General features: G+C 41.2%; 1 protein-coding gene across 2 annotated transcripts in view; it reads left to right on the top strand.

The window, feature by feature from the left end:
* LOC127410272 (mitotic checkpoint serine/threonine-protein kinase BUB1-like) overlaps positions 1-13,355 on the top strand; it is a 65,539-nt gene that overhangs the window by 21,063 nt on the left and 31,121 nt on the right. For both annotated transcript variants that reach the window (XM_051645457.1, XM_051645458.1), the window contains exons 11-17: positions 863-909; positions 1,037-1,153; positions 1,364-1,468; positions 2,203-2,284; positions 2,365-2,440; positions 4,899-5,073; positions 5,180-5,252. In XM_051645457.1, the coding sequence (XP_051501417.1) occupies positions 863-909; positions 1,037-1,153; positions 1,364-1,468; positions 2,203-2,284; positions 2,365-2,440; positions 4,899-5,073; positions 5,180-5,252 (675 nt within the window). The remainder of the gene's footprint in view (positions 1-862; positions 910-1,036; positions 1,154-1,363; positions 1,469-2,202; positions 2,285-2,364; positions 2,441-4,898; positions 5,074-5,179; positions 5,253-13,355) is intronic.

The raw sequence follows: 13,355 nt of genomic DNA, 5'->3' as shown, positions 1-13,355 counted from the left end.
ACTCGGTAAAATATCAGCACTATGGAGCCACTTGCTTTTTTTCCAGACAATTAAAAAAAAAATTATATGCTAAACATCACGTTATTGTCTAAGAACATAAGCTGACGCGAGTGAAAATAGGCTTCCGTTATGAATCGTGGAACTACTGCGTACAGGAAAAAGGTGGATACAGGTGACGTAAGAGGAACGACGCTTTGGAATGAATAAAAATCCCTAACCCAATTCTTCTGCTTTCAAACAAATTTCGGCATCTAACTCATCCTGCACTGTTTGTAGTACAGCCATGAATAAGGTGTAAAATCGACCTGCTTATTGAGGAGAGGTGTGATATGACTTTTATAAGCGATCTGGCGTTTGATGTTCGCTTGGTAGGTGAAAAATGTGACCATAATCCGTGCTCCTCTCCAGATATAAATGCCCTAGGGTCATGGGGGTGGGCTCATTTGACTCGGATAGCAAGCTGTATATAATAGTATCACCCTGGCAAGGCCCTAACCACACCCTAGCAACTATCCAGAGCACCCTAGCAACCGAATAGTAGCATGCCCCAGCCATATCGCCACCATGGGGTTGGTTCTTTTGACTCGGGGCACTGTACTGAGGCCATTGGTGGGACATTGTAGTGAAGAGTTTTGTCCCTCACCATGCATTCTGGGTTTGCCTTTTCAGATACATAAGATTCTGCTTTAGATAATTGTTTTTTTTTTTTTCAAAATTATATAAAAGATATTCGGAGTTTGCACTGGTAAGCTTCCTACCTTTTGTAACAGTCTTTGCGCTAGGAGTACACCTATGATTCCTAAATCACTTTGTTTTCTTGGATGCACTTGTTTTTCTGAGCTGTGTCTTTCTCTGTCCTTAGTGAGGTCTTTAAACCAGGTGAGGCAGATGGAGAAGGAAACACAGACCGTGAGTATTCCTCCTCGTGGACATACCCTCCTATAGAGCTGCTATATGTGCACTCGCTCATTCTGTGTCTCTCTCTCTCTCTCTCTCTCTCTCTCTCTCTCTCTCTCTCTCTCTCTCTCTCTCTCAGAATCATGTGGAGGTTTCAGTCTCTCTCACGTTACTCCAAACACATCTATAGGTTTCCTTCACACCACACCGTCCCGTGTTCTCCCTTCCCCCACTGTCAACACACGAGAGGCTTTGGGTAAGAACACACACACCTCATTTAAGGCTTTTAGGCCAGAGGTCACTTTTTGGAGATCGAATAGTCATTCATCATAATTTGCCTGCAAACCTTTGGTATGATATTTTGATCTGTAGATAATGTTTCATTATATCTGACCTTGTGTTGTGTTACTGGTGTGTGTGTGTGTACTGTCATTTTTAATTGACTGATCTGTGTCTATTCATGTAGGTGTGATCATGGACATGTTTCAGGCACCCACCCTCCTCCAGGAGACCATGTTCAACAGCATCATCCAGCCTGAGGACAGCTTTGAGAAGAGCTGCAGAATCACTAGTACGTCCTGGAATCATCGCTGCTCTAATGATTCTTTTAGGACTTTTGAAGAAGCCCTCCCTTACAGCGGACCTTTTAATGAACTGGTCAAAATGTCAAAGAGTCATTTGTTTGTGATTCGGCAGTAGTGTATCTATTCTAGTAACAAGCTACATTTTCCAGTGAGTGGCGCTGTAGCACCTCAAAACACTTTATTCGTCACATTGTATTGTGAACACGGCAATAGAGTCGAGGGGGGAAATCAAAAGACGCTTTTCCACCGTCATGCCAAACATTTCTCATTGCAAAACCATACCGTTCCGTGTCGATCCGGGCCAGTTGACGCGGTTACAGTTTCTTTTCCACTGCAGTGCGGTGAAATCAAGAGAATGTCCGTAACAGATCCGTCTGTGGCTATGCCGTGAAAGGTAAACATTGGAGTGAGTGCGCTATGTTGTCCCCGTTTTTAGGACTGTTTTTCCCCCTGGTTTTACTCTGTAACTTCAGACTGTCAGTCACATGGATTCTGTTTTTGTCGGGTGGTGCTGGAATAACACTGTGGAATCTCTTTGGTTCAGAATCCCACTCCACATAGCTGTATATTGAACATCAAACATGTTCTGATTGGCTGTGATTTTGTCACTGCTCTGCATTTCACTTTTGAAACTCTTGACACTTGAGTTTGGAAATTGCAATTTGTTTTGTTGCACCTGGTTCTGGTTCACATTCTGATTCTGTCGCCTTGTGTTTTTAAGGTAGTGCCCCCTCATGTGTTAAACCACCTAGCATGACTCCATTCAAGATTTTCCAGGACAAAAATGAGCAGGAGAATGGAGGGTAAGATCAGGCCTTCAGCCACTCTTTAACATGAATGTTTCAGTCTCACTCTCTGACTCTTCTGTCTGTGTGTCCTGCAGTTCTGATGCGGCTCTGAGCATAACAAAACCAGCCGTGAGCCGAGTGCTGATGGAAATCGCAGTATCCAAAGCCAACGTAAGGACTGTAAACCAGCAGGACAAAACTGCATTTATCAACTTGCATGCAGCAATTAAACTGTTATCATGAGGAATCAAATGTTCCTCTTTCCATATAAAAGAGCTCGATGTACTATGAAAACTTACTGTAAATGTTAGAACTTCCTCCCCAGTCCAAAAAGGGCTTTTATTTAAAAATAAATAAAGATTCGCTGTGAAACAAATATTGATGTCAGAAACCTGAAGCATGACTAGGTCTGTCGCGATTATTAAATGATTGAGTCATGGTGATTTATTTTTCAAGTAGATCCCTGATCATTTTAGTCTGATCTTAACAGTTTGACTCATTTGAATTGTTTTATGAATCTGTCACAGTGTAATAAAGACTTGGCAAGGAGGCTGTTATTGAAGGATAGAAAGTAAAACACTCGACAGCAAACCAGCAGCTTGCAGCTCATTTCACACGTGAAGAGGGTGTTTACGTAGGAGTTTTTAAAGTCGCTTTGACGAACGCATTTCTAACTGGTATTCTGACATATTCCCTACTGAAGCCGGAAATGGGAATGGGACATGTTGAACGGCTCATCCCCATTTACGAAAAATAGCCAATAGGCTTTAGATAACATTGCAGCACACTCGCATACAGTACATACAGCCCTTTCTACTGTGCTTCTCATGCCAGAGCCGTTTTCCTGGGGAAACTGAGAACTTATCTCAAAACCGGCCTGCTTTTCCACTAGGGATGTGCCATGGTGTTCAACTAATCGACTATTTGTCCAACATCTGACTAGTCCATTAGTGGGGTTGACTATTAACATTAATATTTAAGTGGTGGTGGTTTTAATGGAGCTGCAATTATCATATTAACTGAGAGGTGCAACTTCTTGGAGAGCGTTTTTGCATGTTTATAGCTTGCTGTGTTTAAAAGTGATTAATAATCAGCACAGTAAAACGCGTTTAGTCAATTTATGCACCGCTGCTGTTACAGACATCAAAACGCCACATCAACAACACATTACAAGACGATCACTGTCGGATGTTAAATCCTCTGCTGTGAGTAATGATCCAGTATTTTTGAGGTGCTTTGGAGAGATTAAAGTCTTCTGGTGATTCTGTCTGAAAATGCTTAAATAAATAGTCGCAGTAAAATATGTTTAAATTCCTTGATGTCATGAACTAGATGTGTATCCACGTTATCTTGCAGTTTTGCACTTTTGAGTGCTCAGTGAGGATCGCCTTGAGACTCCCAAGCTCTCTGTTTACATTGAAGCGCGTCATTCTGCATTCAGGATGTGCATAAGCAGTTTTGTGCCACTCCGCATCAAAGCCATTCTTATTTTTTACTTTTTTTTTTCTTTTTCTTTTTTTTTTACCCTGACAGTTTTTGCAATAAAATGTTATAGTTATTTAGCCTATTTATCTGCACTTAGTGTCCATATATCCCTCTGAAATGCATTTGATCGGGCCACATGAACATAAAGCCTAATTATATATTATCTTTAACTGACTAGTCGATTATGAAAATTGGTAGTTTTGCACATCCTTATTTTCCACTAACTTTCCCTTAAAGTAAGACAGAAGAATGATACATTAATCCATAACCAGCCCACAAACGCACACAGCACATGGCAGTCTTTGTGTACGACAAGGCTGGAGCCATTGTGGATGTCCAGTGCAGATGGATGAGAAACAAGCAAGTGAAAGATCACAATATTTCAATGTTTTGAATCACAATACTCAAAAAATAAAGAACACTTATTCGTACTGTACATCTCAAGATACCTTCGACAGATGCCTGCATTAAAATATGAATGAACTCCAGCCAATTTCTCCACATCTGATTCACGTTTCATTCAGAATTGATCACCTCTGTAAAACATTCAGGCCTGAAATGCATCAAACACAACAGTGAATTTGCTGTTATTCCTCTTTCAACGAAATGTAAAAATTCAAGCAGCAGGCCCGTAAACAAGGTAGTTTGTGGTTTGAAACATGGGTTTGGGAGGGAAACTGAAGAAAATACACCTCATCACCTTCACTGTTTGCTGCTTCAACCGACGCCAGGTTTGTGGTCTTTATATGACAGGTGGTGGAAGGGGTTAAAACTTCTTTTTTTTCTTTTTTTTTTTTACTTTTGGCTTAACTGCAGAGTGGTCTCGCAGCAGAGAAGAGTCAGTCATATCAGCGGAAGAGCAAGTTATCACATTTTTACTAAAGTCAATATTTAGTTTTTTTTCTTCTGTTGACAATAAGACCAGTAACATGCTTTAAGAAAATAAAATACATTCTAATTGAGCAAAAATTTTAATTGATTGTGCAAAATAACTAAACATCAGGGTAAAAATTAAATGGCATGTATGAGCCCTTTAATATTCACCACTGACCAGGCCTTCAGAAAGAAATGAAACAATAACCACAAATAATTAATTGACGCTTCATTGACATTGTGTTTCCGCTGTTGTATATCTGTTTATCAGGACACGCCAATCAGCGCTGAGTCTATAACAGATGAGAGTACTGTATGGGGAGCTCGTAACGTTTCAGTGGACCCGTGTCCCAACCACACCCGTGATTTCACCCTGTCCACTCATCTGGTGTCCACACCCCTCCACCCTCACGCTCCTCACTCATGGGACATGGAGCAGGAGCAAGGTATTCAACTGCATGATAGCATGAATCATTATTGAGCTTTTAATAATGTAATGTATGAGTCCAGCACTCTTTATCAAGCAGTATAGTTATGAGTGTTTTCTCCCAGAGGAAAACATGCCGGTCGGTACTGTTGGCTGTCCTGAGGAAAACCCATTCATGCGGCAGCCCACTAAACTCAGGTACTGTCCTTATGAAACACATCATCATTATTCTGGAGAGTTATGACCATTTCAATCAGATTCTATCCTCACAGATTAAATGTTTACCTGTTAAATACATAAACTGATCAGTAGAGACCGATTTCTTTTCCAAAACCTTGTGAGCAGCCTCACTGTGTACATGGGCAGCACTGAAGCTGAAAATCAGTCAGAAGTGACTAATTTGAAACACTCTACACAAGCAGCAACTCATACAGCAAGCAGTGTCATATAAATTGTTTCTCTCACATGAAACGCACGAAAGATGCCACTGTCAGTTGAGTCAGACATTGCTAAGCAATCAACTTCATACTGTAAGCGTAAAAATACATAGCACACATACATATTGGGTAAAAAAAAAGTGCATTTATGTTGAATATTTTTTTATAAATAATTTTAAGTATTGAATGAAAAGTACAGTTGTGTGCAAAAGTTTGCATACCCTTGGAGAATTGGTAATATATGTACCATTTTTAAAGAAAACATGAGTGAAACACATTTCTTTTATTTCTTATGGGATTCATATTCAACTGTAGGTTATAACAGAATGACACAATCATAAAACAAAACATGGCAACAAAGAAAATGAAATGACCCCTGCTCAAAAGTCTGCATACCCTTAGTTCTTAATACTGTGTATTGCCCCCTTTAGCATCAATGACAGTGTGCAGTCTTTTGTAATAGTTGTCTATGAAGCCCCAAATTCTTGCAGGTGGTATAGCTGCCCATTCATCATGGCAAAATGCCTCCAGGTCATGCAAAGTCTTTGGTCGTCTTGCATGAACCGCAAGTTTGAGATCTCCCCAGAATGGCTCGATGATATTAAGGTCAGGAGACTGTGATGGCCACTCCAGAACCTTCACCTTTTTCTGCTGTAACCACTGGAGGGTCAACTTGGCCTTGTGCTTAGGGTCATTGTCGTGCTGGAAAGTCCAAGAGTGTCCCATGCGCAGCTTTTGTGCTGAAGAATGCAAATTGTCTGCCAGTATTTTCTGATAACATGCTGCATTCATCTTTGCCATCAATTTTCACAAGATTCCCCGTGCCTTTAGAGCTCACACACCCCCAAAACATCAGTGAGCAACCACCATGCTTCACAGTGGGGATGGTATTCTTTTCATTATAACTTGACCATGCAGCTAATTTTTGTTCAAGTATCGTCATATTGTGCCCATTGAAGCAACCACACCGTCTTTTTCCAGAGCAGCCTGTATTTCTCCTGAGGTTACCTGTGGGTTTTTCTTTGTATCCCAAACAATTCTTCTGGCAGTTGTGGCTGAAATCTTTCTTGGTCTACCTGACCTTGGCTTGGTATCAAGAGATCCCCGAATTTTCCACTTCTTGTGATTTTAACATTTTTATTGATTTTTTTTTCCAAAGCAAAGAAAAACAAAACATATATGCAATGAATCAACATTAACTCCCACTACATCCCCTCCCCAATCAAGAACCCCATCCGACCCCAAACGAACATCCCAGTGGTCTTACATAAAGACACACATATACAGAGAATAAAATAATAAAAAAATAAAAAAAATATATACATACATACATACATACACACACACACACATATATATATACACATACATATATACATATAATAAACATACAACTCTAAACTATACCTCTCTCTCCACAGACCCACTCTGAGAGCCCCCCAAAAACATCAAATATCTACCCCATTTCCCAATAAAAGAATCCCATATCCCCAGCCTTCTACACGTTACCTCTTCGAAGGCTACCACCCTTCCCATCTCCTCGCAGCCTTCTACACGTTACTTCTTCGAAGGCTACCACCCTTCCCATCTCCTCGCAGCCTTCTACACATTACTTCTTCGAAGGCTGCCACCCTTCCCATCTCCTTGCACCACTCCCGAATTGAGGGTGCTCCCACCGACTTCCAACCCCTTAAAACAATCTGCCTGCCTATCATCGCACTGGTGAGGACCCATTTGTTTATGTATTTGTCACCTACGTCGATGACCGCCCCATCACCCAAAACACAGAGTCTGGGGCAAAACAAAATCCGAATGCCTAACACATCACACACAACACTCTGTGCCTTCAACCAAAATTCCTGAATCTCAGCGCACCACCAAAAAACATGGGCCATGTCTCCATCCTCTGATTGGCATCGCCAGCAGGTGGGTGTGTTTTTAAGACCAAGCCTATACAATTTAGAGGGGGTCCAATAAAACCGATGTAAAATCTTGAATTGTATAAGGCGCACCCTTGCATCTCTCGATGCAGTTTTTATGTTTTTTTAAAATCCTAGCCCATTCTCCCTCCTCCAATTCCAGGTTTAAATCTTTCTCCCATAATCTCTTGAGAGTGGTTGAGACTCCGTCCCCCAGACTCTGAATTAATAAGGAGTAATACACTGATGCCTCATGGCTCTTTCCGAAAGTAGAAATCACCACTCCTAGAGTATCTGCTGCTTTAGGGGGGTGTATGCTATTCCCAAAAATAGTACAGAGCAAGTGGCATAACTGAAGATACCTAAAAACTGAGATCTGGGGATCCCAAAATATTGAACAAATTTTCAAAGAATCTCATCACACCGCTCTCGTAAAGATCACAGAATGAATTAACCCCCCTCGCAATCCACTCTGACCAACAAAAAGGGGACTTATTAATGCATAGTTTGGGGTTTAGCCATAGGCTTGAGGCAACATTTAGATAAATATCTGAATTAAGCACTGAGTGCAAATGTGAAATAACGAGGTGTGATTTAATTTCTCTATTTAGTTTGATGGAAAGGCTTTGCAATGGCAAAATAGGGGAAAGAAGTTCTTGTTCAATGCAGAACCAGGGAGGGGCTCTTTCAGGTGGAAGTGACCAATGAGCCATATGTCTGAGACCGAATGCAGCATAATAAAACCAAATCTTGGGTAGGCCTAGCCCACCTTTGTCAATTGGCCTATGTAACTTATTGAAATGTAATCTGGGGCACTTACCACTCCAAATGAAAGACTTCGCTATGCTATCAAATTGCTGGAAATAAGAGAGGGGGACATCTACAGGGAGAGACTGCAGTAAGTAATTGAATTTTGGAATACAGTTCATTTTAATAACATTAACCTTCCCAATCATCGATAAATGTAATGAAGCCCACCTGTCTACATCGCTCGAAAACCTTTTTATTAAAGGGTCAAAATTAACTCTGACTAAATCAGACCAATTTGTTGGGAATAAAATGCCCAAATACTTAATGCCCTGTTTGGGCCACTGGAAGGTGCCTGGCTGGAAGGCCGTTACTGGACAGTACGCTGTCAAAGCCAAAGCTTCTGATTTAGACCAGTTGACTTTGTATCCTGAGAATTTGGAAAAGGAATGAATAATTCTGTGGAGGCAAGGCATAGATTTAGTAGGGTCAGAGACGAATAATAAAATATCATCTGCATAAAGCAGAAGCTTATGCGCCATGCCTCCCGCGGTCACCCCTGGAAAATCATCCTCCTTTCTTATCACGGCTGCTAATGGTTCCAGGGCAAGACAGAACAATAATGGGGAAAGAGGGCAACCCTGATGGGTGCCCCTATCCAGAGTAAAATAATCTGAAATTAATCCATTTGTTTGTACCGCTGCTACAGGGTGTCTATAAAGTAACTTAATCCAACCAATAAACGTACTCCCGAACCCATACATTTCCAAATTCTTAAAAAGATAATCCCATTCTACCATATCAAACGCCTTTTAGGCATCAAGTGAGATAGCAGCGACCGGAGTCTGATCATTCGCCACTGACCACATGATATTGATGAGACGCCTGATGTTATCAGAAGAGCTACGGCCCCGAATAAACCCCACCTGATCTATATGTATAAGAGATGTCATAACTTAATCGGTTAGCCAAAATTTTAGCCAAAATTTTTACATCTAGCTGGATCAGGGAAATTGGACGGTAACTTTTACACTCGCTTGGATCTTTGTCTTTTTAAGAATCAGACTGATCCGGGCTTGTGTCATGGTTGGCGGAAGCTTCCCGTTCTTTAATGATTCAGAATAGACTTCTAACAAAAATGGAGCCAGTTCTGTAGCATAAGACTCTGAATTAGTATGGAGTAATACACCGATTCCTCATGACCTTTTCCAAAAGCAGTAATCACCACTCCCAGAGTATCTGCCGCTTTAGGAGGGTGTAAACCACTCCCAAAAACAGTACAGAGCAGGTGGTGCAGCTGTAAATACTTATAGAACTGAGATCTAGGAATCCCAAAAAGTTGAACCAAATTTTGAAAGGATCTCAACCCTCCACTCTCATATAGGTCACCGAGTGTAGTAACCCCCCTCCCAATCCACTCTGACCAGCAAAAAGGGGACTTGTTGATGCATAGTTTGAGGTTCAGCCATATACTCGACAACATTTAAAAAAATGTCAGATTAAACAGTCTGGACACTTTTGTGCATACCGAGTTCAAGTGCGCGATAATGGGATGTAACTTAGCTTCTCCGATTAATTTGATAGAAAGGCTCTACAGTGGTGAAATAGGGGCAAGAACTTCCTGTTCTATACAGAACCAGGAAGGGGCTCTCTCAGGTGGAAGCGACCAATGAGCCAAATGTCTGAGACCGAATGCATAATAATAAAATAAAATCTTGGGTAGGCCTAGCCCACCTTTGTCAATCGGCCTATGTAACTTATTGAAATGTAATTTGGGATGTTTACCATTCCAAATGAAGGACTTTGCTATGCTATCAAATTGCTTGAAATAAGAGAGGGGGACATCTACAGGGAGAGACTGCAGTAAGTAATTGAATTTTGGAATACAAAATATTAAGGCACTTAATGTGTGTAACTTTTACACTCGCTTGGATCTTTGTCCTTTTTAAGAATCAGACTGATCTGGGCTTGTGTCATGGTTGGTGGAAGCTTTCCATTCTTTAATGATTCAGTATGAAGTTCTAGCAAAAGTGGAGCCAGTTCTGTAGCATAAGATTTGAAAAACTCAGCAGCAAAGCCGTCAGGCCCCGGAGCCTTGCCTGTAGGTAAGGCCTTAATAACCTCGCCAAGCTCCTCCAAGGTTATCTCAGAATCAAGAGAATTGTTTTGCTCAGTCGTCAGTTTAGGGAGATCTAATGGTTCCACAAAGTTTCTAATACCTTCATCAGTAGACAAAGACGTGGAATTATAGAGATCAAAGTAGAATTCTTTAAAAGCATTATTAATATCAATGGCCGAGGTAAATATTTCACCACCAGCAGATTTCACTGAGGGAATGGTAGAAAAAGACTCTCTCTGCTTTATATATCTAGCCCTGAATAGCCAAAACTCCACTTTCCGCGACAAAATAGTATTATATCTATATTTCAATCGGGTCAATTCTCTGAGGCCATCAGATGACATACGGCGCTTCAGCTCTGCCTCGGCACTTTTAATATTTCCTTCCAACTCCACGAGTTCCAGTCCTTTGGATTTTTTGATGAATGAGGCATACTGTATAATCTGGCCCCTAAGAACCGCTGTAAGTTCCTCCCAAGCCACGCCCACAGTGGATAATGAGGACCAATTGGTATCCATATAAACATTGATTTCAGTCTTTAACATTTGTTGGAATTCAGGATTTTGCAAAAGGGACACATTAAGGCGCCAACTATATGATTTCTTTTTCTTTGTATGTGGCAAGATATTTCCAATTGAGCAATCCACAACAGATGAAATGAGGGACTTGGATATCAAAAAAAAAAAAAAAAATCTATTCTAGAATAAATCTTATGGACTGATGAAAAAAATGTATAGTCTCTACCAGATGGGTTCAAAAGTCTCCAAATATCTGTAAGACCAAGATTTTTACACATCCTGTGAAGCATCAGTGTTGCTCTGGGGGCTTACACACTTTTGCTTCACTATGATCAAGGACTGAATCCATCAAAAGATTAAAGTCTCCTCCCAATATTATATCATGAGGGGTGCCAGCGGTTTGCAACAACCCATTCAAGATCTATAAAAAAGCCCTGATCATCAGCGTTAGGTGCGTAAATATTAGCCAAAATCAACCTTTGCCCCTGAATTTCAGCTAAAACAATAATGACTCTTCCCAATTTATCTTTAATCTGTTTGAGACATTTGAATTGTAGATGTTTATTTACCAATATAATGACTCCCTTGCTCTTACTTGAGCCAACACTAAAGAAAACATGCCCACCCCATATCTTCCCAAATTGTGCCGCTTCCTGCGGAGAAAGATGTGTTTCTTGAAGAAACACTATATCATATTTCTTATGTTTAAGAAAAGTAATAACCTTCCTTCTTTTTATGAGGTGCCCCAACCCATTCACATTCCATGTGGAGAGAGATAGTACACTCATATTAACAACTGGCATATTGATATAATAAAAAAAATAAACTGTATGTCTAAAACAAAATTGTACAGACCACATTCCCCATTAGTGAAACAATCAAACCCCGAACTTCCCCCTGAACAAAACAAAAAGAAAAACGTGCGCATTAACCCCGCGCACGAGAGCGCCAACCGGTGACAATCCCTTTAAACTCAAAAGGTCCATGAACGTCCACGAGTCCCCATGACAACTTTGCCATCGGATTGCACAATTTTGCCTCACAAATTTGTGAAGCAAAATGACATAACAGAAAACACTTTGTAAAATAACCCCCAGCCAAAAGGAAGAATGAACACAAAGAACATGTAGATTAATTCACAGAACTGTTTTAAAGGTGTGATCCTCCACAAAACAAATTTCAGCTGATATAAAACAGTTCAGTTTCAGAGATAGACAAACTAATGTGCAGTGAGCCAGCTGTTATGAGTTCAGCGGATGAGGTAATCATTCCAGTGTCCCGTAAATGGCACAAGCTCCAGCTGCTAGGCGGAGCCAACACAAAAAGAAACAAAACCGACATCCCGGTTCCCCGGATGGTCAAGTCAATTCACTCGGAGGCCGCATAAAAGTATATACCATGACTTAATCAGTCCGTCAACTTTATAAAAGACATCCTTTGTGTGAGCTTGTAGATATTTTGCGGTCATCCATAGTGTCCACTCTCAAACTGGCCGGGAACTTCCATGCAAAAGTAATCGTCCGTCAATGCAAAAGCTTCTTTAAGGAAAGTGTTATTCACAAAACAAACTCCAGCCGCTAGGCGGAGCCAATGCAAAAAGAAAACAAAATGACGCCCAGCTTCCTCAAAAGCCAGAGTAAGTACAGCAAGTCGACCCACTCACATGAGAAACATCCAATGGTTTACTCACCCATTGATTCAATAAAAGACATTGCCTGATTGGGACATGTAAATACTTTGCGACCGTCCTTCGTTTCTATTCTCAGTTTGGCCGGGAACATCAGAGCAAAAGTGATCTTTTGCTGATGTAAGTGTTTCTTGCATTCCTCGAACCGATCGTGTTTCTCTCTTGTCGAACTTGCAAAGTCCGGGAACAAGAAAATATTATGATTCCTCCAAGAAAGCTTCCCTTTGCTCCTCGCCTGGCGCAACACGAGATCTTTATCGGATGAATTCAGAAATTTGGCCAGAATCGATCGGGGCTTATCTCCCTCAGCAGATCTCCGAGCAGGGACTCTGTGAGCTCGCTCGATTTCCAGCTTGTGGCCTGTTTTGTCGAGCAGACTCGGGAAGAGCTCGTCTAGGAATTTCACCATATCTCTGCCCTCCTCATGCTCAGGAATTCCAACAATTCTGATGTTTTTCCTGCGGCTTCTATTCTCCAGATTTTCGAGCTTTTCAAGAATACATTCCAGATCAACTTTGGTCGCGGGCGGATTAGCGGTTAATTCCCTCTCCGAAGACTCCAAATAATCTATTTGTTTCTCAGCATCCGACACTCTTGTAACTAACTCCGAGAATTTTTTTTCCATCGCCGTAATCGATCGACGTATTACAGCGAGATCCTCCAAGTCAGCAAGGAACTTCGTCATCACCGATATGTAGGACAACTGACGCTGGATCACCTCTCCCGCCGTGCCATCCAAATCGAGTCCCCGGTCTGTAGGCCTGTCGGGGCTTTCATCCTGAACACGTAAGTGTCTTTTAATGTCTCCAGAGCCCGAGGATTTTGACTTCTTTGCCATGTTTTGCCTCAAAGAGCAAATGTGTAACTGGGTATA

Source organism: Myxocyprinus asiaticus, chromosome 19 (genome assembly GCF_019703515.2).
Source record: "Myxocyprinus asiaticus isolate MX2 ecotype Aquarium Trade chromosome 19, UBuf_Myxa_2, whole genome shotgun sequence".
Classification (NCBI taxonomy): domain Eukaryota; kingdom Metazoa; phylum Chordata; class Actinopteri; order Cypriniformes; family Catostomidae; genus Myxocyprinus; species Myxocyprinus asiaticus.
Note: the sequence above shows the minus strand (reverse complement) of the source record. Positions and strands in the feature narration are given on the sequence as shown.